This window comes from Buceros rhinoceros, unplaced genomic scaffold, assembly GCF_000710305.1.
Source record: "Buceros rhinoceros silvestris isolate BGI_N320 unplaced genomic scaffold, ASM71030v1 scaffold37031, whole genome shotgun sequence".
Lineage (NCBI taxonomy): Eukaryota > Metazoa > Chordata > Aves > Bucerotiformes > Bucerotidae > Buceros > Buceros rhinoceros.
This window is the reverse complement of record NW_010393128.1, coordinates 5,239-27,438: the sequence shown is the minus strand read 5'-3', so window position 1 is coordinate 27,438 and position 22,200 is coordinate 5,239. Positions and strand designations below refer to the sequence as shown.

At 41.4% G+C, this 22,200-nt stretch overlaps 1 protein-coding gene across 1 annotated transcript in view; it reads right to left on the bottom strand.

Moving 5' to 3' along the window:
- Positions 1-820: 820 nt before the first annotated feature.
- The window catches only part of LOC104501022 (pecanex-like protein 2), a gene marked incomplete at its 5' end in the record, with an annotated part of 25,062 nt that continues 3,682 nt past the window's right edge, over positions 821-22,200 (bottom strand). The window contains 8 exons of the mRNA XM_010144756.1: positions 821-1,316; positions 3,387-3,835; positions 8,077-8,258; positions 9,284-9,558; positions 9,903-10,133; positions 11,431-11,575; positions 18,994-19,097; positions 21,271-21,504. Coding sequence (XP_010143058.1) covers positions 1,143-1,316; positions 3,387-3,835; positions 8,077-8,258; positions 9,284-9,558; positions 9,903-10,133; positions 11,431-11,575; positions 18,994-19,097; positions 21,271-21,504 — 1,794 coding nt within the window. The remainder of the gene's footprint in view (positions 1,317-3,386; positions 3,836-8,076; positions 8,259-9,283; positions 9,559-9,902; positions 10,134-11,430; positions 11,576-18,993; positions 19,098-21,270; positions 21,505-22,200) is intronic.

The window sequence follows — 22,200 nt, the reverse complement described above, 5'->3', positions numbered from 1 at the left end:
TTCAGCTTCAAAGGAGTCATGCATTCCTGTAGATCGGTGTTTCTCAAACTGTGAAAGTGTGGCCTCCCTTTTTGCCTCATATGTCTTTATGCTACTATTAAATTGGCAGCAGCTCAGCTTCTCTGGGGGAGCGAAATTTGAAGGCTCTGTAATTGCCAGCTATAAGTGTTTATGGACACTGAGCTGTGTCCAGCAATTAAAGGCATTTAACTGTTCCCTTCCTATTACAAACAATTCCAGACCATAGTGACAGCCTGCTTTGCACTTTCCTGTCCTTGAGGAGGATTCCCCTGGGCTTTTTTGCAACTCCCAGGGGGCCTGTTGTCTGGAATCTGAGAAGCACTGCTGTAAACCAAACAGAAACACGAGATAATACATAAGAGCAGCTGTTTATGCGAAGCTGCTTTCTTTGCAGATAATGTGCACCTTATGATTTGAAGGCCTTCCATGCACGCGATACTTTATTTTCTCACACTTGATTGTGGTTGCTCTGTGTAGCATGGCTCGTTCACGCAGTGTTTTGATAAGGCTGCATGCAGTCTGTCAATCTGTGATGCTACGTTGCTGTTCAGAATTACCACCTGCATAACATGTTAAAGAAAAATTAAAGAGATTTGCTGTTGGGAAAAAACACCAAGCAGGTCTAGCTTTAATGTTACAGTACACATTGTACTGTCCTTTTATGTATTCATTGCTTCTGTTCAAAGTTGCCTTTTGCTGTATGTCATATATCAAACGCCAATTAGTCTGCATGCAATCAGCTGTTTAGTTAGTCAGGAGAGAGATGTCTCGTGTGCTTTTCACTGAGTCTTATTAATACTTCCCACTGTATGTATTTGTGATTCCAACCGTTCCAGGGGAAGGAACGTTAAACAGATTGTATTCATTGTTCTAGGATTTACAGGAACCTGAGATGAAGTGGCACTCTGTGTTTTTTAGGACATCTTTCAACCTTACTCATGCCAAGTCCTTTAGCTGAAGAACATTTGCCCCATAATATTCTTGTGTAAAAGTTAGAAAAAATAAACATTTGGAGGTTGCTTGTTACATTTGAAAGAACCTAAACCCTGGTGCAGCTCCCTGATCCAACTCTGTCTTTATTTCACGCTAAGAAGCAGGGGCCCTAATGCTAGGAATACTTCTTACTGCTCCTCAGACAGGCTTTGCTGAGAAGCGGTGTCTTCCAGTGCCATATCTTCTTGGCTGGCCCTTCTGCACTCCAGGTTCCGACTCATGAGTACGGCATGGGCTGGACCTGCCTCCTGCTGCGGTTTAGGTTCTGTAGCATCCGTTGCTTCACAGGTCTCAGTGAGTTGCTGTAAAGAAGGAAAGGAAGAGTCAACTAGTTTAGGAAATTTTTAAGTAATACTTCAACTATTTTTTTGAAGTGACAGGTGAAAAAAGTTAAAAACTGATTTAGGAATGTCATTCTGTGAAACCGCATGGGACTCAGAGCGCATTATTCACAAGGGACTTCTGAAGAGGTACTTACCACGCTTTGTGTAACACATAGATTTGGAAAGAAAAGCAGACAGGATCTAGAGGTTTAGAATCACAGATGCACATGTATAGAGAACTGTAAAATAATGCGGGCTGAAAAGGACTTCTGGAGGTCATCCAGTGCAAACCGCTGCTCCAAGCAGGGCTTCTAAGAAGTTAAATTGGGTTGCTCCAGGGCTTCCTTTATACACCAGATTTTAAAGTCATCTTATAAAGAAACCTTTCATCAAAACTGGAATGCAGTTATCAGTTTGAAAATGTTATGCGTGGTGTCACCCCCTTTCAAGGTGTCCATTAGTATAAAAGCTTTCCAGAACTGTGCCGTGTTAACGTTTAAATAAAACACTTCCCCCTCACCATTTTCAATCAAACAGGCACCTGGACTCTGGGCCAGGTCTCACCTCATCTGTATTTAACCATTATTCTTAGTGTATCATCTAGGCTGTCCATGGTAGTAGAGAGATATGAGTGTCCTGGGGGAAGATTTCTTTCCTGACAGCTGTAAGGATGAAGTGGATTTTCCTCTCTGCTGAATACAGAGGCCACATCAACAGCATACTGAGACATCATGCTCAAATTTTACATGGCTTAAAGTTAGACGAGGTGAATCCTACTGTTAGTAGTCAGTATTGCAGACCAGCTGAGTTCTTGCAAATTACACATTAAAATCTTGGGAGTTGGAGTTATGCTTTGTCATTTGACATGTTCAGCTGTACGTGCAGGAATATTATTAATGCTCATTACAGTAACAAAGCAGGATTGGACTCAGATGAGTAGCATTCAGTCAAATTCTGATGGAGGCCATGGCAAAACTCCAGAGAACTATACCATACTTGGTATTTTTGGGGTTAAGAGCAAAATGCACAGAGACTAAGGAGCTTTTTTTCTCTTGAGGTTTGGAAAATTCTTTGAAAATTAGGGGAGCTATACACAGTTCAGACTGACAGTAGCAGAAAAGTGTTTTGGACTTTCCATATCCCCAGTCTTCCCCTGTTGCCAGTTTGTTTCCATTTTGATAGGCTGAAAGCGAAAGTCTGTCTTAGTTATGTTCTCACGCAACCTTAAGTTGCAGTTCCCCTTTATCTCTAGTCCATCTTCTCACATTTCTGCTCTGTAGTGCTGAGGTGAAATTTTCAAAATTCAGGAAAGCAACTGATGGCAAACAAAGTTAAATAAGTATACTTAAGTAGACAATAAACCAAAACCGTTACTACATGCTTTGAATTTTCCAAGGAAGATAGGAATAGAACCAGTAGCCTGCTGGGAGGAGGGCTGGAACTTGTGTGTGCTCTTTTGCTGTTCGAAAATGCTGAATCACGAGGCGTACAGGTTTCCTTTGGGAAATACTTCCCACAGACTTCCTTTGACTAACCCTTTCAGCAACGAGGGTTTCAGGTCCTGGATCAAATTTCTGGTCAGAGGGAAGGACAGGACAAGTGCACTGTTCAGTGAGAACTGTTCTTCTTTGTACAAGTAATTAAGTCCTGCATAAGCAAGCAAGGAAGGAGCTATTTAGCCTGCTTATGCCAGTACTCATCACCTAGGCTGCAGAAAATGAAGACCTAAGTGCCTGCTCTGAGTGAAGGGAAGAAGTACTTTGCCCCAGTTTGCAATTTAGTGTGCTTAACAGCCAGCCTGTCAATTACTTACCAGTACATCACTCTCATACACACACTAATATCGAGCAGTCTCATTTTCCTTGTGATGGAGCAAAATTCCAAAACATGATGTTTTGGAAAAGACTCTTTTCTGAGCAGTGAGGAGGAAGAAACCAAACAGTGGTGAGGACACTTCAGGAACCTGGTGTTCCACCTACCAGGTGGAACCTGGTAGGAGAGCCATTCAGTAGCTCACGGTTAGTACTGCTATTTTGGCTTCAGCCTTACCCGAGCTGCTTGACTTGCTGCTCTCGCAGATGGACCCATGGCAATATTCATACTGCTGGATGACTGGGTGTCACTGGTGTTACCTCCATCTGCAGCTGAGAGCCCAGAAATCACTAGAGCACTTGAAAAACTTCTCTTGCCAAACAGCAGGCTGAGAGTTGAGCTGGTAGAAGAGGCCAGGCTGGACCGGAGCATTGCTGCAGCTCGGTCCTGCACAGTCAGCTGGTCAGCAACAGGAACAGCAGGGGACTGGGAAAACACAGATGTTGCTGAGTTGTGGAATGACAGCTGACTACTAGAAAGCCTTTGGGCAATTTCATGGGCAGATGTAGATGTTTGGATGAAAGGCTGGCGGCTTTCTGCAATTGGTCCAGAGTGACTTGAAGCAGGAGGCCTTTGGTTTAGAGCAGTGTGTGCCTGGATGGACTGACTCCTGGGTTTTCTCCTGCCTTTAAAAGAAAGATTAAGTTAGTGTCATGCTGATGAACTCCGTGCTACTGGCAGTGTCCCATGTGTACGTATTACTATTGCTCTATTACTATGGGTTTTATCAGCTTAAGAATCCCAAGAATAACAGGAAAAACGGACTGCTAAACCTATGAACCTCTGTGTCTTTTCCACTATAAGGGTTTCTGCCTTTTGGTCTGGCTTCTGCCCTGTGAATGCTAGAGCACAGTGTTGCTGTAATGCCGCTTTCACAACCACGCTAAAGTACGGGATGTTGAACATCCACCTGACATGGCTTGGTATAATTAAATGCAAAAATAAAACCAAAGAACTGTGAGTTAAAACAATGGCACATTAAGAAGGATTATTCCTGCACATGAGTATAGTTAGGGTAGTCTGTTGGAGGTCTGAATGAGACCCACATAAGGCTTTTGCCCCACTGTGAGAAGTCTCAATGCAGCCACTGCTGGCTAGGGAGTAGATTAGGTACGCTATTCTGACATAAGTAGATGACTTCTGTCTTCCTGTACACCCCCATTTTTAAGAGCTATATCAACACCTTATGTTATTCAAACACATAATTTTTTGTATTTCTTATGCTTGCATATTTAAGGAGGCCCAGAATGAAAAATAAATGGACTTATTGGCCAGATACCTGCTTGTACCCAGGCACTCCGCAAAATGCATGCAGCAGGCTGGCATGTGCCACGGGCCCCAAAAGGTTTACGGTTTCCGCAGACAGGCTCTAACCCAGGCTAACGCAGCAAGTACCCAGTTACAGGCGTGACTGCTTGGCTTTTTTGCTTTCCATGACACTCCAAACACTAACACAAGATGGCATTTTGGTTTCCTAGCTATAGCTGTGGGGTAGAGAGTTGATGCCAGGAAATAACGTTGAGGCCATCAACGCACCAACAAGTTTTGCTGGCAGACATTTCCAGGGTGTTGTTTTTTCTTTTTTTTTTTTGTTTGGTTTGGTTTTTTTGCTTTGTTTTTTCTCGGTAACTGAACTATGGAGGGGAGGGAAGCACCAAAACTCCTCCAGATACTGAAATTGTACAGGTATCGAGAAATGTAGATCTCACGCTATCTTCTAGAAACATGACTGTTTGCTGAATTCATGACGGTTCCAGTAATGCAGAATTTCGTCTCCAAACTATTTACATTATGTAGCTGAAACACACTGATTTACACCCACAGATCTGCTTTCCAGAGGCTGGTATCATTAGCCCCATTTTTCAGATGCTGAAGCAAAGAGAATTTGGGTATGTCAGAGTCTGATGGCAGAGCTGGGCCACAACCTAACTGGAGCTCTTTAGCTGGGCTAAAAACCAGTTGGTTTGGAGACCTCTGGACACTTTCATACCCCATTCACAACATGCTGTTAGTTCTACTTTTGTACTCCAAACAACAAAATAATTTTCCTAAGATGTCATGCAAAGCAGCATTCCCTGTAATAGACGCCCCAAGAGCCCTTCTTGAGAGCAGTCAAACAGATGTACGTGGCTCCTGCGTGCCTTGCTGCTGGTGTCCTCTGCACTTCAGATGTGATCAACAGGGAGGGCACGTGCCGTGATGGGGGTCAGGCCTGGCTGTCGCACTGGCAGCCATGCGCACATCTGGGACCCCGCAGGGCTTCGGGTTCTTGAAACTGGGGATTTGTTTAAGTGCTTTGGTTTCTACATCTGATGGTTATTCTAATATGTTACCTTTTTAAAAAAAACGGACTGGAATTAAGAACGGAGGGGCTGTGGAGTGTTAGTTTGCGCAGGGGCTAACATGGCCAAACATCTGTTTGTGATTTAAACTGCCAAGCCGACCCCTGTCCAAAACTATTCTATATTCATCCCAACTGCAGTGGTTAGAGCATTGGACAGGGGACCACCCGCATCTACACATAAATAACTCTGTCCTTGAAAACACTTAGGAAACAAAGGCTGTTCTATAAACTGCATCATGAAATAAGGACACTTTGGGGGAGAACCCCACACTTTCCCAATGCTCCCGATTTTGGCCACACGTTTATATAGGGCTTTCATTGCATTTTGCAGACTTGGTGGCACCAGGCTGCAAAATGAAATATGAAATATGAAAACTTTAAATGCATTCGATTCATAGATTATGAGTCTCAAAGGGATTGCTGTGATCATCTACTCTGCTGCGCTGTATAGCGTGGGCCATATAACCTCCTGCCATAAATTCCAGTATGGTATTACTAAGAAACGCATCCAGTATCTCTAGCCACGGAGAATTCATCTTAACCCTTAGTCACTTGTTTCACTGTTTGTTTACTCTCACTGTTAAAATTGTGCACCTGACTTGAAATCTGAATTTATTTAGCTTTGTGATATCTGAGTCTGCTAGAATCAACTGTCCTTGGTCTCCTTTTGTTCCCTAGGTAGGTACTTGCAGACTATGATGAAAATGTCTTTTACAGTACGGAGTGTTTGAAAGCTCTTAATCTTTCACTACAGGATATATTTCCCAAATCTTTGATCATTTTTTTGGCTCTTCTTTGAAGTCCTTCCAAATTAAAAACATCCTTCTTAAATTAGAGCACTAGAGCTGTGCGTTGTAGGCCAACAGCGTCCTGATCTGAAGTCGGACTGACAGACATGCATTACCCAGGTCACTTTGTTCATTCTGCTTTTTTAACAGGCGTAGCCTAAGTTCTTTCCTGGTCCTCTGGTACTACCTTAGTGTCACAATACTTAATGAAGATCAAACAGGGCTTGCTTTTTAACCTGCTCTCTTAAAACCTTTCTTGCATAAGAGTCATTTGGATTTGCTCAGTTAAGCATATAGCTTTGGTAGCCTCTCTTTCCTGTTATTTGTAGCTGTTAGGATGGAAGGAACAACTTCATCATCATATCACAGAAATAGATAATCTGCATTTTTCCCGGTGCAAACCAGACATTTCTCATTTCTACATTATTGGCAACTCCGCCTTTCTGTGTAGTGACAGATCGAGACCATTGTAAGGATTTCTTTTACTTCTAATACCCTTTAAAAATAAAGAGCCACAAACCCACTTTGATCTTCTAGTCCCTAATGGTGATAGCCAGAAAGTTCATTCTCTTTCTCTTATCAACGGCCTGTCAAGGACTGAATACTGATTTGCTATTTTCCACTTCCATGCATTTGTTGTGTGTTTCTTCACTTTACCTCAGAGCCAGGTTGCTTTTCTTAACTAAGTGTGACCTTCTCTCTTGATTGTGGTTTTCTGGACACCCAATATGTTCCTTTAAATAACTCACAATTAACTTTCCTTCTTGTATGGCACGCTCAGGATCATTATTTTACAATTACGCTGCTATTCTGATCAGTGCCCTGTCAAGTTATGAGTATGCACATGAGGATTCCTCTACTGCTAGACTCAATTACAAGCAGCAGTTACTCTATTCCTCCAACAAAATTTATATTCAGGGCCGGATTTTCTCCAGTCCTGTCCATTATCTTTAATGATGGGTCAAAATGATCTCATGGTAAACAAACAAGTGCCACCTAGTCCTCTGCTTTAATTTATACAGTAATACCACAACTTTTGAAAGGTTGAGGTAATTGGCTTTACATTACAAGTCCTGATCCCACAGTGATAGGTCTCACCCCTGCCAAACTTAATGTGTATTTCCAACGTGAAGGGCAGTAGTTCTACCTTGTGAATATGTCTGAAGTACTTTTGAATCCATAATATAATATGAGAAGAGCTCAGCTGTTAGTTGACAGAATGATGGGCAGCATTTGATTTTCTCCTGGTAACTGCTATATAGACATAAGAAGTTATTTCCTATTTGTTTGTTCTCCCCATTCACTGATGAACAGCCAAACTAATTCCTCATCGTGGTCCTTCCAGGATAATGAAGGTTTTTGCACACTTTCACTTCTGCTGTTCCCAGCCAACCTTAAGCACAGGTTCAGTGCGGTACAGGCTCCCTGCATCGTACATGTAAACTGCCCCCCCATCTGCAGTTCTCATTCTGGCGTTGTTAGTGGCACCTTCTAGTCTGAAAGTTACACATAAAGGAGTTTGACAGTGGAATCCTTTGGAGAATCACATTTGTCTTATACCCTCCCAGTAAAAACCAGGAAGCCATCTCCTACATGTGCTTGGTCATTAGCAAAGACAAAGTTCTCTCTTTCTAAAATTACTTTTCCACTGGGTATGAGCATGCCCCAAAAGCATCTGCCTATGCAGCTCCTCAGGAGAACACTACAGAAAAAGCCAAGCAAATCATGCAAATACCTGCACGTTGGTGGACCTCTTGAGATGAAGCTTGCAACTGAGGCGTTCCATCTCTGGTGGGCTGTGAACTCCCGCTCTGGCTTGAATTGCCAGTGGAATTGTTACCAGACGAAGACCCCCCTCCACTATCCACCTCTTCGTTACCTCTCTCGTGGTGAGCTGTGTGGCAGTCCTTCCGCATTCTGTTTGCAGGAATACACACATGGTCAGCCATTTATTATGCACAAAAATTTGTGCCACCAACATTAGGTGCCCTCAAAATGTGTAATTGTACTCTCTCGTGCTGCTGCAGATCTTTAGACATGAGATGGCATAGATGATGACGTGGTAAGCTCGCTTGGCACAAAATGGTATAAATCGCAAACCAAATACTTCCTTGTTTGTATTAAGCGGCTTTGGAGCGCTGAAGACCTTAGGACTCTATCTGATGTTACAGTGGTCTTTAAAGATGAACATTTGCATGAGGTAACCAAGTAGCAAAGAAGAGCAATGGGCTGGAGGGAGCTCAGTGAGAATGAGCTGCATGGTAGGAAACTAGCATATTAAGCCACTAGATTTAATCCTGGCATTTTATCTAAGTCTTGGCATGCAAGCTGGCTCCTATAGTCCCTCCACAGTCCCTCTCAGCCACAGTGGTGATAGGGCAGGTAGAGGGAATGAGACAAGAGTAAGTTATTGCTGTATGAAAAGTGTATGTAGGAATGAGAGGTGGAATGTGTCCAATACTGATCATGCATATCTAGGGGAATTCAGGCAGTTTTAGTGGATAATAAATACATTTTTAGATGCGTTTTGGTCAAGAACAATGACTGGGGCATGATCATCTGTACTGTCAAAGCTCAGGAGCATAACCCGTGAACACATCTGCTCATGTTGTGACATGTCACCAAGTTACAGAAAGGATACCCTTATTTACAAGGCAGAAACAGTGAAATTCCCTGGAGTAAGGGAAATCTCTGTAGTGTGCTAAGTGATTTGATAATGAAGCTTGTTGAACATGTAGAAAGTTTTGCTTAAAAGCCATGAATGAGTTAATGGATTTGCTTTCTGCTATAGCTGTATGGCTATTTGGGTATATTCCGAGTACTACTTGCAATTATTTTTTTACTCATAGACAACAGTATCAAATTACTCTCTTGTCACAGAAAATACAGTGGAACCGAGACTGCAGGGTCTCTTAACTGCAAAGCCAGAATTTAACACCTACCTTAACCATTTGGATCTGAACCACTTTTTAATGTTGTCCAAACTGACAGGTCCCCCCCAAATGTTCCTCAGTTGGCTGTGTGTCCCAAGGTACGAGGTCGTTAAAGGGGAAACATACATTGGATATCCCAGTGGCTGATCACATGAAGAATTAATTAAGTTCCGCAAGACCTGTTTATTATTCTGGATGCTTCCTCTCTCCGGATTACGGTTGCGTAAGAAGATCAGTTCTTGCTGCTGCCCAGCCCAAAGCCCTCTGACGCACTCCTTGTTGACCTACAGGTAGGTTAAAAACGTGGATCATGTGAAAACATTTCTGACTTAGAATGCAGGACTACGCTATCTCGGTAGAAAGGCAGTAGTTGGGTGCGCAAACACCTCATGTCTTTGCACCAACAGGTTTTACGAACTTTTGCAGCTACTCCCTAGTAAAGCCTGGAATGTTATTTCAGATACACAAAGACAGGGGTACAAAATGGCAGTCAGCTGAAGAGAGCACTTTCAGCCTCCAAACCCTACTCCAGTAACTGGAATCGACCTCTCCTTTTGGCCACATTACTCAGAAATATTAGTTACTACAGCCCTAAATAACTGCAATATTAGAAAGATGGTGTAAGTACCTTGATAACCTTGAAGCTCAAGTAGCTTTTATGGAGCATGATAACTTTATATTCATCTGCTCCTTCATCTACCACATGTCTCAGGGTTAGCAGCTCCTCTCTGTTGGAGAGTACAGCGCTGCGCCAAGCTGGGTCCCCTTCGTGACAAATCACAACTTTTTCTTCAAAAGACTGGATCGCTTCATACAAAACTGCTGGGTCCTCATACTCATCTGGGCAGGTAAACTGGTCCTGGTAGTACAGGGAAAAAGTATTCAATAGGTTTTGAAAACACCAAAACTATTAAAATAAACAAAATCCTGTTTTTCAAACAGTTGCCAGCTGACCCCCCAAGTAATTTCCCATTTGATACAACATGTCTTGGGAAGGTAGAACAGTTAATTTGACAGTAATGTAGAAAGATGCCATTTTTATTGTAACCCGTTCTGATCTCATGTCTCTCTTGGACAAAGACACTCAGAAAATGCCAGCTTATCCACTTTCTTCTTATAAAGTGAAAAAGTACAGGAGGCAGAGCTTTTGGGTAAGAAGCCAGAGGGAGATTGGAATCACCTGGGGTGTTCCACAGTTCTTGTGGAAATCCTTATTTTTATTCACGAAAAAGCAACAACAAAAGCACAGGCTGGGAATCCATCAGTAGATATCACAGTATTGTGTTACTGCTTTAGCTGTAATGCAGCAACATGGCCAGTGATAACATTCATAAAATTACTGTGTCAAATTCTCAGATATTAATTCACTGCAGTTCCACTTCAGTTATACTCAGAGCAATTATAAATATCACGCATGATAAAAAGCACGATATGATACTAAATCATAATGTGCCAGAGCACAAACAAAATCAACTCCAAGCTATTACAGGGGTTGACCTGAAGAAATTGAAACAACTTCAATGGAGGTGTGAGAAAAGAACGGGGTCAGAAACAGCCTGACATAAACAAACAAACAGCTGTGACACTGACTTTCAAACCATTCTCCTCTCAGCTGTGTCTTTTAACATAGGGAAGTTTTACATGGGTATTGCCTCTCACAAGAGGGTAGATAAATTAGCAATGAAATTAGTCTATCAGTGAGTTTGTTTTCAATCTAGAAACCATCTTTATAGTATCCATTTAAGTAAAACATGACATGATTGTCAGTTTTGTTTTGATGAAAAATGCAGTGTCAGGCTCTGCGATATGTCTTGGGAATTTGGGAATTCAAGTGGGCAGCTAGGGGGTACAGAAAAGAAGCTCAAGTGAATTGAAAATAAATAATCCATGCTGGTTAAGAAAGTTTTTCAGAATAAGGCAACAAGTACTCAATTTCATAGAATCATGGAGAGGTTTGGGTTGAAAAGGACCTTAAAGATCACCTAGTTCCAAACCCCTGGCATAGGCAGGGACACCCTCCACTAGACCAGGTTGCTCAAAGCCCTCTCTTGTTTGTTTGTTTTTTTCTTTGTACAGTTTCTAAGGTTTTCCGTATTTCCCTGAGAAGACAGATGCAGTAGTAAAAGTTAAAAATAAAAACTGAAAAAAGCCCCTACCTGGTGTAGCTTCAGAGACATTCGGATTGCTGGGGCAACAACTTTATGCAATAGGTCCATATCTGCAAAGACCCACTCATCTTTTGCTGCTATTCGAAAGTCTCCTTTGAACAGTGCATAGAGCCCATAGAGGAAAGAGTCCAAGCTGTAAAAGAAAGGCAGCAGTCACACCCAGAAGTCACTGTGGTTTCAGCAAGCCAGACCCCTCCCAGCCACTGGCCATGTGCTGAGCCGCGTAGTGACCGGTGGCCCTCCAGCACAGGGTGAGCTTCTGCAGTGGGTATAAAGCAGGGGTCACATTGCATATTTCTAATGAGAAACCATTCCTCGTGGTAGGTGTTTTTTCTTCTGCTCGGACTGTAAACGATGGGCCAGGAGAGGAGTGTGGCACCTGGAACAAAGGGTGTCCTAAGGAGGGGGGGAAGTTGGGCCACAGCACTGCTGCTCTGTGGCTGTGCCAAGAGACCAGGACAAAAAGTGCGAGCTGCTCTGCAATCCCTGCGCAGGTAGCAAAAGCTTCCCCTTCTTTTGAAAGTTCTTTTATTGTCCCTATTATGCTTAGCAAGTTTTCCTTGCAAGGTAAAACAAAAAAAAAGCAAAAAGCTTTAAAAAAATCTTTTCAGCAAATCCGAGAGTTTTGTCATGAAACTCAAACCCAGGAGTGAACATTAAACCAGATGTACTAAGAAAAATACCGAGTTTCAGAACTGTTCAGCAAACTGGGTGAGAGCATGAATCAAACAACAGGCATTTCTTACTGAAACAATGAGCACTAGAGGCAATACACACTGGCTCTCTTTTCTGTAATTTAAGAAGCGAGATGTAACCAGTCCTGCCTGACCTTGGAGGATGGTTTGCCTGGACCTGAGGTTTAAGCAAGAGGTAAAAGGTACAAAATCGAGTAGTTGTTATAAAATGGTTGCATGAGGGCTTTGAGAAGGCAACCAACCCACCTCCAGGGTCCAACTGCACCCTGAATCATGAGCTTCCCACAGTGACACCACAGACACGTATATACTGCTTATACAGCAGGACTGCTGACCTAACACTGCGCTGAAGAAGCGATCTCGGAATTGAGGAAAGCAGAACCATGTGTTGCAAACAAGCATACCTTGCAAACCCACAGGACATGGTTTCATCTACCTGCCAAGATTTTACTCACTCTTACAACAGCTGACTTTTTTCAGATTGTAAAGGCTCTGAGGAGAATCTGCATTAAGATGTTAGTGGTTTTCATTACCTCCCAGGCTTTCTCCAGAGAACACATAATCTTTCCACGTAATTGAGCTTTCTTAATTCTTTTAGGAAAAGGAAAAAAATCTTTTGAATTTTTTCCCTTCTCTGAGAGAGGGAGAAGAGAGACTGGGAGACTGCTTGGCCTACCTTCAGCTCAGACACATTCTAATTTTGTCCTTGGTGGGTAGCATGTTTTATAAATTAAAATGGAAAGATATATATGTTGTTACCAGAAAACCAGCTGGATATGGAATTTCTCTGCGAAAGCACCACATAATACAAATCAACTAATCAGTGGGACCAAGACCAGTCAGGAAGGCAGGGCTGCTGTTGCTGCTGGGAACAGGAAGAGTACAGGGAAGCTCTTGTGAATTCTTAACTGATTTGCATTTATTAGTACTACATTACATATTAAACTGTGTCTATGTAAGGCAGACACTGATGCTCAGATCTTCGAAACATTCAGGCATTGATTTCAGTGGGAGTTATTATGTGCCTTCAAGGAGTGGGTCCTGATCCCCATTGACTTTCAATCAATGATCTCCACAGTTTACAAGATGATAATATACCAAAATCCTCCTTAATAGCTAGAAAAGCTCTAGAGTAAAGCAGTTAGGGGGAAAAAGAAATGGTGGTTGCAGCCAGCGTGGTGAAATATGTGTCTATCAACTCCTTTGGAAAATCTAGAAATCAGGAAGGGTCCTTTCACTTGCCCACAGCTGAATCCCTGCCTGGAAAAAACACTTCTCTATCTAAATATTCTTCCCAGGATGAAACTGAAAAAAAAATACCCTGAGCTCTGCACCTAATGATGATCTGTAGTATAGTTTTTCCCAACCTAACACCCCCTGTCTTTGCTCTGAAATGTTAGCTGGGATGAAGAGAAGAGTAGGCAGGAGAGAGAACTGTTTTGTACATCATGAGAGGCTCTCAGAGCCAAATCTGAACACCAGAGCATGCATTCACATCAAAGAGTCTTAGAGGCACCAGCACATGCTAAACAGGCTTCTGGGAGCAGCAGTATCTGCTGAAAACAAGGCCAGGACTAGGACAGCTATGCAAACTGCAGCTGAGCATCAGCAGAGGGAACAGAGGGGAGCACATACAGCTCTCCCGGCGCTTCGTTAGGGAAGACTTAAACACTTCTCATCCCTCTGCACAACGGGTTCTGTAACCAGCATTTTTAAGAACAAATATGACTACTACGAGGAGGAAAGCAGCAGTGGCAGCAGTTGTGAGAGTCTGATTGTCAAGTGTTTTATATGTCATTTTTTTTTCCACCAAAGGGGTCTGGAGGAGATCGCTGTGTTCACAAAACCATGGACATCTTTTATTCTTCTGCCAATCGTAATGAGGCTTTTGGGTACATTCTGCTTATAATGTGACACTGTCTCAAGTCATTACCTCTGTAATATGCAGCCCTTAATCCATATAAGATACAGCTGTTGTTACTCTTCCCATTGTTACACTCTCTCCTGAAGACTCTAATGAGGTTGTAAGGAAGCTGTAAAGCCAACAGCTTTGATCTCAGGCCTGACTCAGGGTTGTTGCTGTTTTCTCAGCCCAGTTTTAACATACCTCAATTAGTAATCTGCTGTAGTTACAGGCTCATTCAAAATATCAAAGAAAACCTAGTTAAGGTAAATTCACATGCCAAAGAAACAACATTAATCAGGAAGAGACTACTGCTATTTCTGGCAACAGTTCTAACCCTCTGAGCTAAGAACCCGAAAAGCTGCTGTCACAACTGCAAGCTATTTTGGAACAAGACTAGTAGATGTGTGGGAATCACCAGCTCCTCAAATGTGCAGAGAGGAGAGGAATAAGTAGAACCACAAATACCAGAGGGAGGGCAACAGAGCCAAAGCAAATACTCCCTCCTACTGCACTCCTTTTGTTGCTCCAACAGCTGAAATGAAAACATTTGATGCAAGCCTGAAAACAGCATGGATGAAGACCAATGAGCTGGTGAATATATCTGTGTCTACTTTGCATACGGAAACCCATCCTCTGTCTGCAATTCATAGACCTTTCCCCATGTTAACTGTAGTTTTATTTAAGGAATAAAGAAACATGCACGTCTGTGAGCTGATAATGACCTGAATGTCATAACTCACCTAAATGAAGTATTTTCAATGGTAACCCTTCTAGGTTTGATATTTTAGAACACAGTGGTGGTGAGCTAAGAGTTAAAGTTTTCTCCCCTGCTTCTGCTCAGCTCTGACAGACATAAAGCTGCACCATCTGCTTGAGCTCCCTCTAGCAATGCAGCATCACTGGCAGCATTGTGGTGCCTTGTCCTGTGCCCCCCACCCCTTTTCCCTTAGTCGCTGGGCAGTGCAATGTGATGCCCAGGGTGAAGGGGCAAGTGGGGCCAGCTGCTTCCATGGGCTTCAGCATGAGCAGCGGTTCCTCCAGGAAGAAGCATTCCCTGGAATGACCCTCTGTCCATGCTGAGTGATCCCTCCCAGAGGGAGCTGAGGGAATCTGAGCAAGCAGGCTTGGTAGTATCTGATGAGAGATGCTTTAGTAAAAGATTTTTATATTTTTCCAAATTTGGAACATATACTAAACATTTACGTATTAGTAGGTCTAGTGGCTGAATGGAATTATTAAGTAATTTTTTACAAATGCGCACCTAAACATGTCACTCATATTTGAATAAATGAATGGTAATGTCATGTCGTGCATTTTGTGCAGGATGCCTCCTAATGACAGTTTAAAAGAGCATTTGATTTTCATAGTAATGTTCTGCCTTCTTAATGAATGCATTTATTGTGTAATCTAATGTTAATGTTGGGTTTCTACTGACATTTACATGAACAGGTATCCTGAATAATTATTTACATACACTATATAAGAACATTTAAAATCTTGGTTTACACAGTGACATTTACTGATTAATAGATTTGACAAAATCATGTGTAAATGAGTGCAAATTGATAGTTTACATACACAACGTAAACTTGAATCTCAATTTTGTAGTGCAGAGCTCAGTGAAATATTGCCTTTACACTACCATCTCTGTGCAGCAGTTGGATGTCCGTCACTCCTCACAACACAGCAAGGGCTAGACTTAGTCCAGAGAAAGTTTCCAACTACCTGCAGTTATCCCCGAGAACAAAACATGGACCTCAGAGCACAGATTCTTGGCTAGTTTGCTTACATTGGACATACCTGAAACACTTCATAGAAATAAGCATGACGAGAACACTACAGTGCCTATTTGGCCAGTCCATCTCAAACTCATCACAAAACCTCTAGCAATGTTGTACACAAGATGCTTCACAGCCAGAATTAACAGCAAATCCTGAGATGAAGTTCAAGGTCATTTCTCAGTGTCTACCACAGTAATCTAAATAACCTAAGTTTTAGTAGTCCAGCATTCAAATATGACAGAGCATGTGTTAGGAGCTCTGATCCCTTACGAAGTGAGCCAGCTCCAAACAGCCTCATCTGCAGTACCTCCCCCTCATGCACACAGCTGGCTGTGGGATTGACTGTTCTGACACCATCTCTGCAGAAAACTAAAACCCTCTTCAGCAAGCAGTAGGCTCCATAAGGTCCCCAAAATATCATGACACCTTTTCAAGGAAAAGGATTGTGAAGCACCACCTAAGGAACAGTTCATCCAGCTTCTGAGGTCCTCAAGTACTTCTTCACCATGTGACTGAGTGCAGACCTGCAACAGCCGGTTGAGAGAGACCTGCAGCCTCCGAGAACTGGAGGCAAGGAACAGCAATAATGCTCTAAATCACCCTCCATAAGAGCTGGTGTATCTCCATCAAACACAGACAGAGGGCAGGGAGACCTACCTTCAGCACCTGAAGTTAATCCTCAGGAACATACTCAGCAGTGTTTGCCATGTTGGACAAAGACTCCTTCCCCCTAGCATGCTTTTTAATTGTATTCCTATTGAAGTCTCCCTGATTTACTCTCCTTTGTGTTTAAATAAGTTGTGAAGATCTGCGTGAAGCAGTAAACACAGCGAGCACCGCTAAGAACTGCCCTCTGTGCTGAAGTGAATGAATTTGGGGGATTTTCATTGATAAAGGTCTTGATGTCAGGGGGTAGCATACCCACCTTGCTCCTTACTTAATAATTTCTACTAAATTGCTTTTGTCACTTAAAATAAAGATATAACTTTAAGACAAGAATAAATGTATTATTTCACCAAGCTAAAGTCATGTTTTGCAGCTGTAGCAATCTGTAACTTGAATTGTGCTACTTAGCTCTCTTTTTTTCCCCAAAAAAATCTTTCTGACAGTTGAAGTGTATTGAAGGTAATTTAACCAGGTGGGTAAGCGACACAATTCTTCCACAGTGAAACTTTTCTAGGGAAAGCTTTTGTGAAGTAGCACTCAAAAAGATACTGACAGATGCTTCCACTCAATCCCTTTTATGTCACAAAATACATTTTAAAAATAAAATGATTCAATACTGCCCTGAAGCACTTGCTTAATAAAAAGAAAACCAGGACTTCATTAAAGATACAGGACTATATAGAATAGAGACAAAAAACCGGGGATAGAGCTTGCACTGCCTATGAGTACAGTGGGATTTGCCTTTCTACAGACCTTTTCTCCCCAAGAAACGTATTTCTAAGTATGGTGTGTCTGCTCACCAAAAGAGAGGAACTGATTTGGTTCATTGGTAATTTTCCAGATTTTAAAAAGACGTAGTATAGCTGACTTTTGCAATTATTATTAAAATCTTTACAGATGACTTTGCAAATTATTATCCTCGACGCTCATACTTTCCATGTTAAGCTTTAGAAAGTCTCTGATAATATTAGCTCTTTGCACTGGCAACTAACCATGTAAGCCAACACAAAAAGGTGACCTTGTTATTCTATCTGTACTGGTGCCAAAACACTGTAATGAAGATTTTAAGATCTGGTGGAAAGTACATGCAATGTGATGACAGTTTTAGGAAGTTTTTGTGGTATTTTTAGATGCATTTCTAAAATCGTTGTGAGATATCTGTTACAGGCTCAAACCAAAATCACTTTATAAACTTTTCTCAAAAAAATCATAAATGCACATCAAGTTTTCTGTCATGTCCCCAAACTCTAAAATTTGATCATCAAAAAAATAGGGCAATTTTAGAAATATCGATGATTTACTAAACATCACACTAATCTGAGTGCATAGAAACGGAGAGGAAACTCAACCCAGAAGAAAACTACTATAGGAAGGGAATGTTCAAAGATTAGCAGAAAAGAGATGAAGAAAGCCTCTTCAGAAAGCAGAAAGAAGCCGCACACCACAAAATGAAGCCGTGTGGGCCACAGACATTTTGCATGACTGACTGAAAGAGGAAGACATCAAACCAAATGTTACAAACATGTCAACAGATAAGAAAGCTAGAATGAATATTTTAAAGTACTGTTTTATCTTGTAACACAAAATGCATTCAGAATCACACGCGCTGTCTTTGTTTGCCTGTTAGTAAGACAAATCCTCTAAGTAGCACGTTGACAGAGGGCTAGGGAGCTTTGCTCACCGTTTTGTGCCAGTACAGCAAGGTCACTCAGACACAGTATTTACTCAACTTCTTTACTGTGACTAAACTCCTGTGAACACAGGGAGTTCAAATACACCTAATTACCTAAAATTAGGTGAGAAGTTAGACTTTACTAAAATAACAATTAATTCATTAATAAAATGCCTTATCTACAGAACAGTGTAAATGGTACTTTATAAAACCCAAACAACTCAGAACTCCCAGTGAAAATGGAAGAATCACTAATGAGATGTATGAAGAGCATATTCAGAAACAATCTTAACCAAGCATAATTTAATTAACCAGACTTTCTAGAAACAAGCATTTTGAGTCAATGAATGAATGATTAAAGTAGCCTGAGAACAGACAAAGCTGTGGCCTCAAGAGATGCAAGGCTCTCCCTTCCTCAGTCGCCAGAATGTAGTGGCACAATGAACAGTAAGACAGCCCCGAGGAATACAGGACCCTTATGGATTTATTATTATTGATCTAACTAGATGTCAAATGACTTAGCAGTTTCTTCCTCTTTTGGAGGAAGCAGCATTCCAGGAACCAGGCCAGGCATGAGTGAACACAAGCTATAATCATTGGTACCTGTTCTTTCAATGCAAAATTCTGGTTTGCCCTATGAAATAAAGACTGTTATTAGTTACTTAGATATCTACCAAAGTAAAAGATGTCCAGGAATGTCAGAAAACAAATTATTTTATGGAGGAAAGAGACTTCACCTTGATCTATCTTCTGTTGAAATGCCACATTAAGTGAAAAAAAGACAAACAGGTCTTTGTTTTAAGATGAGGAAAAAGGATTCCTATAAATTACCTGATGGCCATACTGTGAGCTGCAGTTCCCAAAGCCCTTCGACCCAATATACACAAGGCAAAGGAAAGCGTCACTAAAGGAGAATCCTCATCACTGTCCAGGTGCTACAAAGTTTTAAGAATAGCATGTTATTCTAAATGCAAATACCATCTTTAAAAGCTCGGCAATACTACCAATGGTAACGTTTGTGCAATTTGCACGTAGGTGGACACAAAAACATTCTTTGCAATTGAACAGAACGAGAAGGAAGGTCATTGCCATCAGATCGTTTCTGCAAAATGCGAGCTTATTTTGACCACTGGTGAGAAACAGAACATAACAATTCCAGGTGGTGAGATCCCAAGGGAGCGGAGCTTTGGTGGTGGTGAGGTTTTTGGTGGGGTTTTTGGGGTCTTTTTTTCCTCCGATCTGACATTCTAAACCAGAGCAGATTCCTGATTGCTGAGAGACGCTGCAACTAAAGGCAGCCAAACCCCGTTTCATGGGACACGGTGCCTGTGAAATCACACCACAAATTCCAGAAGAACAATCTATTTGGAGAAGTTTGGAGGAACACACTTAGAATGAATAAATATATTTGTGTATATATATATGTAAATTGTATACCATTGATGGCACTGACCTCACATTTCAACAAGCTGTTATTTTTTGCACAGTTCTGCAAAATGTTTTTTGCCATTCCACAAATTAAGTTTTTTATTTAATTAACATTTATTAGCTCAGGAAAGTTTCTTTACTGAATTTTTTTGCAAAGACAACTTTACTATCAAGCAGGATTTAAAAATTGAAGCAACCCCTCATGAATGTGAATCTTTAGGAGGATACAGACTATTATTTCAGTCCATGCAATGACTGGTATCTTAACAGCTTCCTTTGGCTCTAAAACTGAAGTCAGCTGTAATGGAGAATGTAGCTCCTTCTATAAAATACACTGATTTTCAGGGCTATGTGTACAGTGAAGCTTTTTCTACGTCTCACCTCCTACAAGAACTGTATGTCTATATTATCAGTGAATTGCAAAAACAGAGGTAATAGAAAAAGATATTAAAAATATATAAATATGTCTGTGTGCACACTAGTGCAGGCATTCTTTTGCCCTTTTAAGTCTAACTGGTAAGTTTCAAGTCTATTGGGCACCTCTAAATCTATAATTCTGTTTGAAAGTCTCAGCCACATAACGTGAAAAAGCATCATTTAACAGTGGCTTTCCCTGCACAGTGCATTTCTTCTTTTGTCAGAACAGGGGAGCTGAGACATGGAGATGGGAAAGAAAAGGCATGAAACACTGCCAGTAGGAGGAGATGGAGGTGAAGGCTCAGAGGACGATTCAATGAAAACAGCATCAGTGTAATGACATGCAGAGGAACTGGTGGAGCAGTATCCAGGGTTAAAGATATGAGAAGTAACCGAGTGGAGAAAAACCTTGAGATTCAGCAATGTTTCGCCAGCTAAGGTCAGTGGCAGCAAATGGGATGTGCACTCAGTGATCCTGAATAAAAAACGCACAAATAACAGTGCATGGTGGCCAGGAAAGATACACTTCTCATTTTTTGCCATCAGCAGCAATAATCAGAAAATTAAATCAAGGGAATATGTGTGTTTGAAACTGTATTCTCCCTCCGGACCATTCTGAGTATTCCATGGAAGCACAGTAGTGCATTTACAACAAATGATTGCTGACCATCAGTAATCTTAGTGGCTCAAAGCATGGGAACACATAGCTGTAAACCTGCCCTTGACCTTCTAGAGCTGCACGTTAATTTCACACGGTTTTGTGGCATGGTTCACATTCGAATTACGAGCTCTCAGAGGTGATCTATACTAGCAGTGAGACTGTATCCAGATACAGGCAAATTTTTGGAAAGGATACGCAAGCGTCACCAAATTTTGGCAAATGCACCCAAACGCTGGCAACACATTTCCTGAATGGAGCCTGCCCTAGCAGTGCTTCGCAAACACTTGTTACATCCATGCATTCCAGAGCTGATGAAATTAAGAGTTGGAAGAGCGCACGGGAAGGAATCGGTCCTGAATTCAAAGACTAACGCTCTTTAAAACTCTAGTTTTTGCACATGTCTCCAAAATAAGGTTTGGGGACTTTTTTCCATTCCACAAAACATGTATTTTCCTTTTATGTTAAACCTGACAGCTTAAATGAAATACATTTTATTCTATTAATCCTGAGTGAGCAAAAGAGTAACCATGCATCATTTAACTCCTATCCCAAGAACCAAAACTACTACTACTAAAAAAAAAAAACCAAAAAAGCAAGCTTACCTCCACCCTTTTTCTAGCACAGAACTGAATCCAGTCCAGATAAACACTGCAGAAACTAGCTCTTGTTATTCCTTGGAGACATGGAACATAATCTTCATCTATGTTAATGTTAAACATTGCAAGGTCACGTTCAATATAATGCCACTTTGCATAAGGCTGCAGTATCTTTTGAATGGATTCGTCTTTTATCCAGTTGAGGATTTTGGGAGAAGTTGCTGTGAAGTATATTATACTCTGTTGATAAAATGTGCAAATATTAGTCACTCTATCTCTGATGGAAGCAGAAGAGAATAAGTCATACAGGACCACATTATCTACCCCTTAATGAGTTTCCCTATGTTTTACTGCTTGTCATCATTGCTTCACAAAACTGTTCAAATCGGAAAGATGATAATAATTGATATCTAAATAGCAGACAACAGAAAAAGTAGTCATATTTTTAATACCTTTCTGCCTTACAGGAAAATTAATACCAACAATAGACTGTGATAAGAATACAGAGTTCCAGCATCCAGATGTGTCAGTTACAGAACATTACTGGGGTCCTATCACCAAGAAGGTAATATCAATAAGAGTTTAGCCGTATTTTGGAAAAACTGTAGTAGATGGTCTCATGCTCAAAACAGGACTGTTTTTCCTCCATGGACTTCTTTTTATCTGGGGATAAAGCTTTCCTAATTTTTACAACAAAAACAGTTCCACCACTGTTTGACCACAAAGGTGAGACTGGACAGATGTGTACAACACCAGTCTGAAACGCTCTGTTTTAATTGCCATTTTCCTTCTGCATTGAGTAGCATCACTGTTTTTGTTATTTGTTGATGAGGCCAGTAAAGAATAATGGATTTTTTTCTTATCTGTCAGGTTAAGAAGATCATAACTGCTATAATTGAGTGTGCTTTTAAAGCACTGAAGGAGGGGCAGCATTCA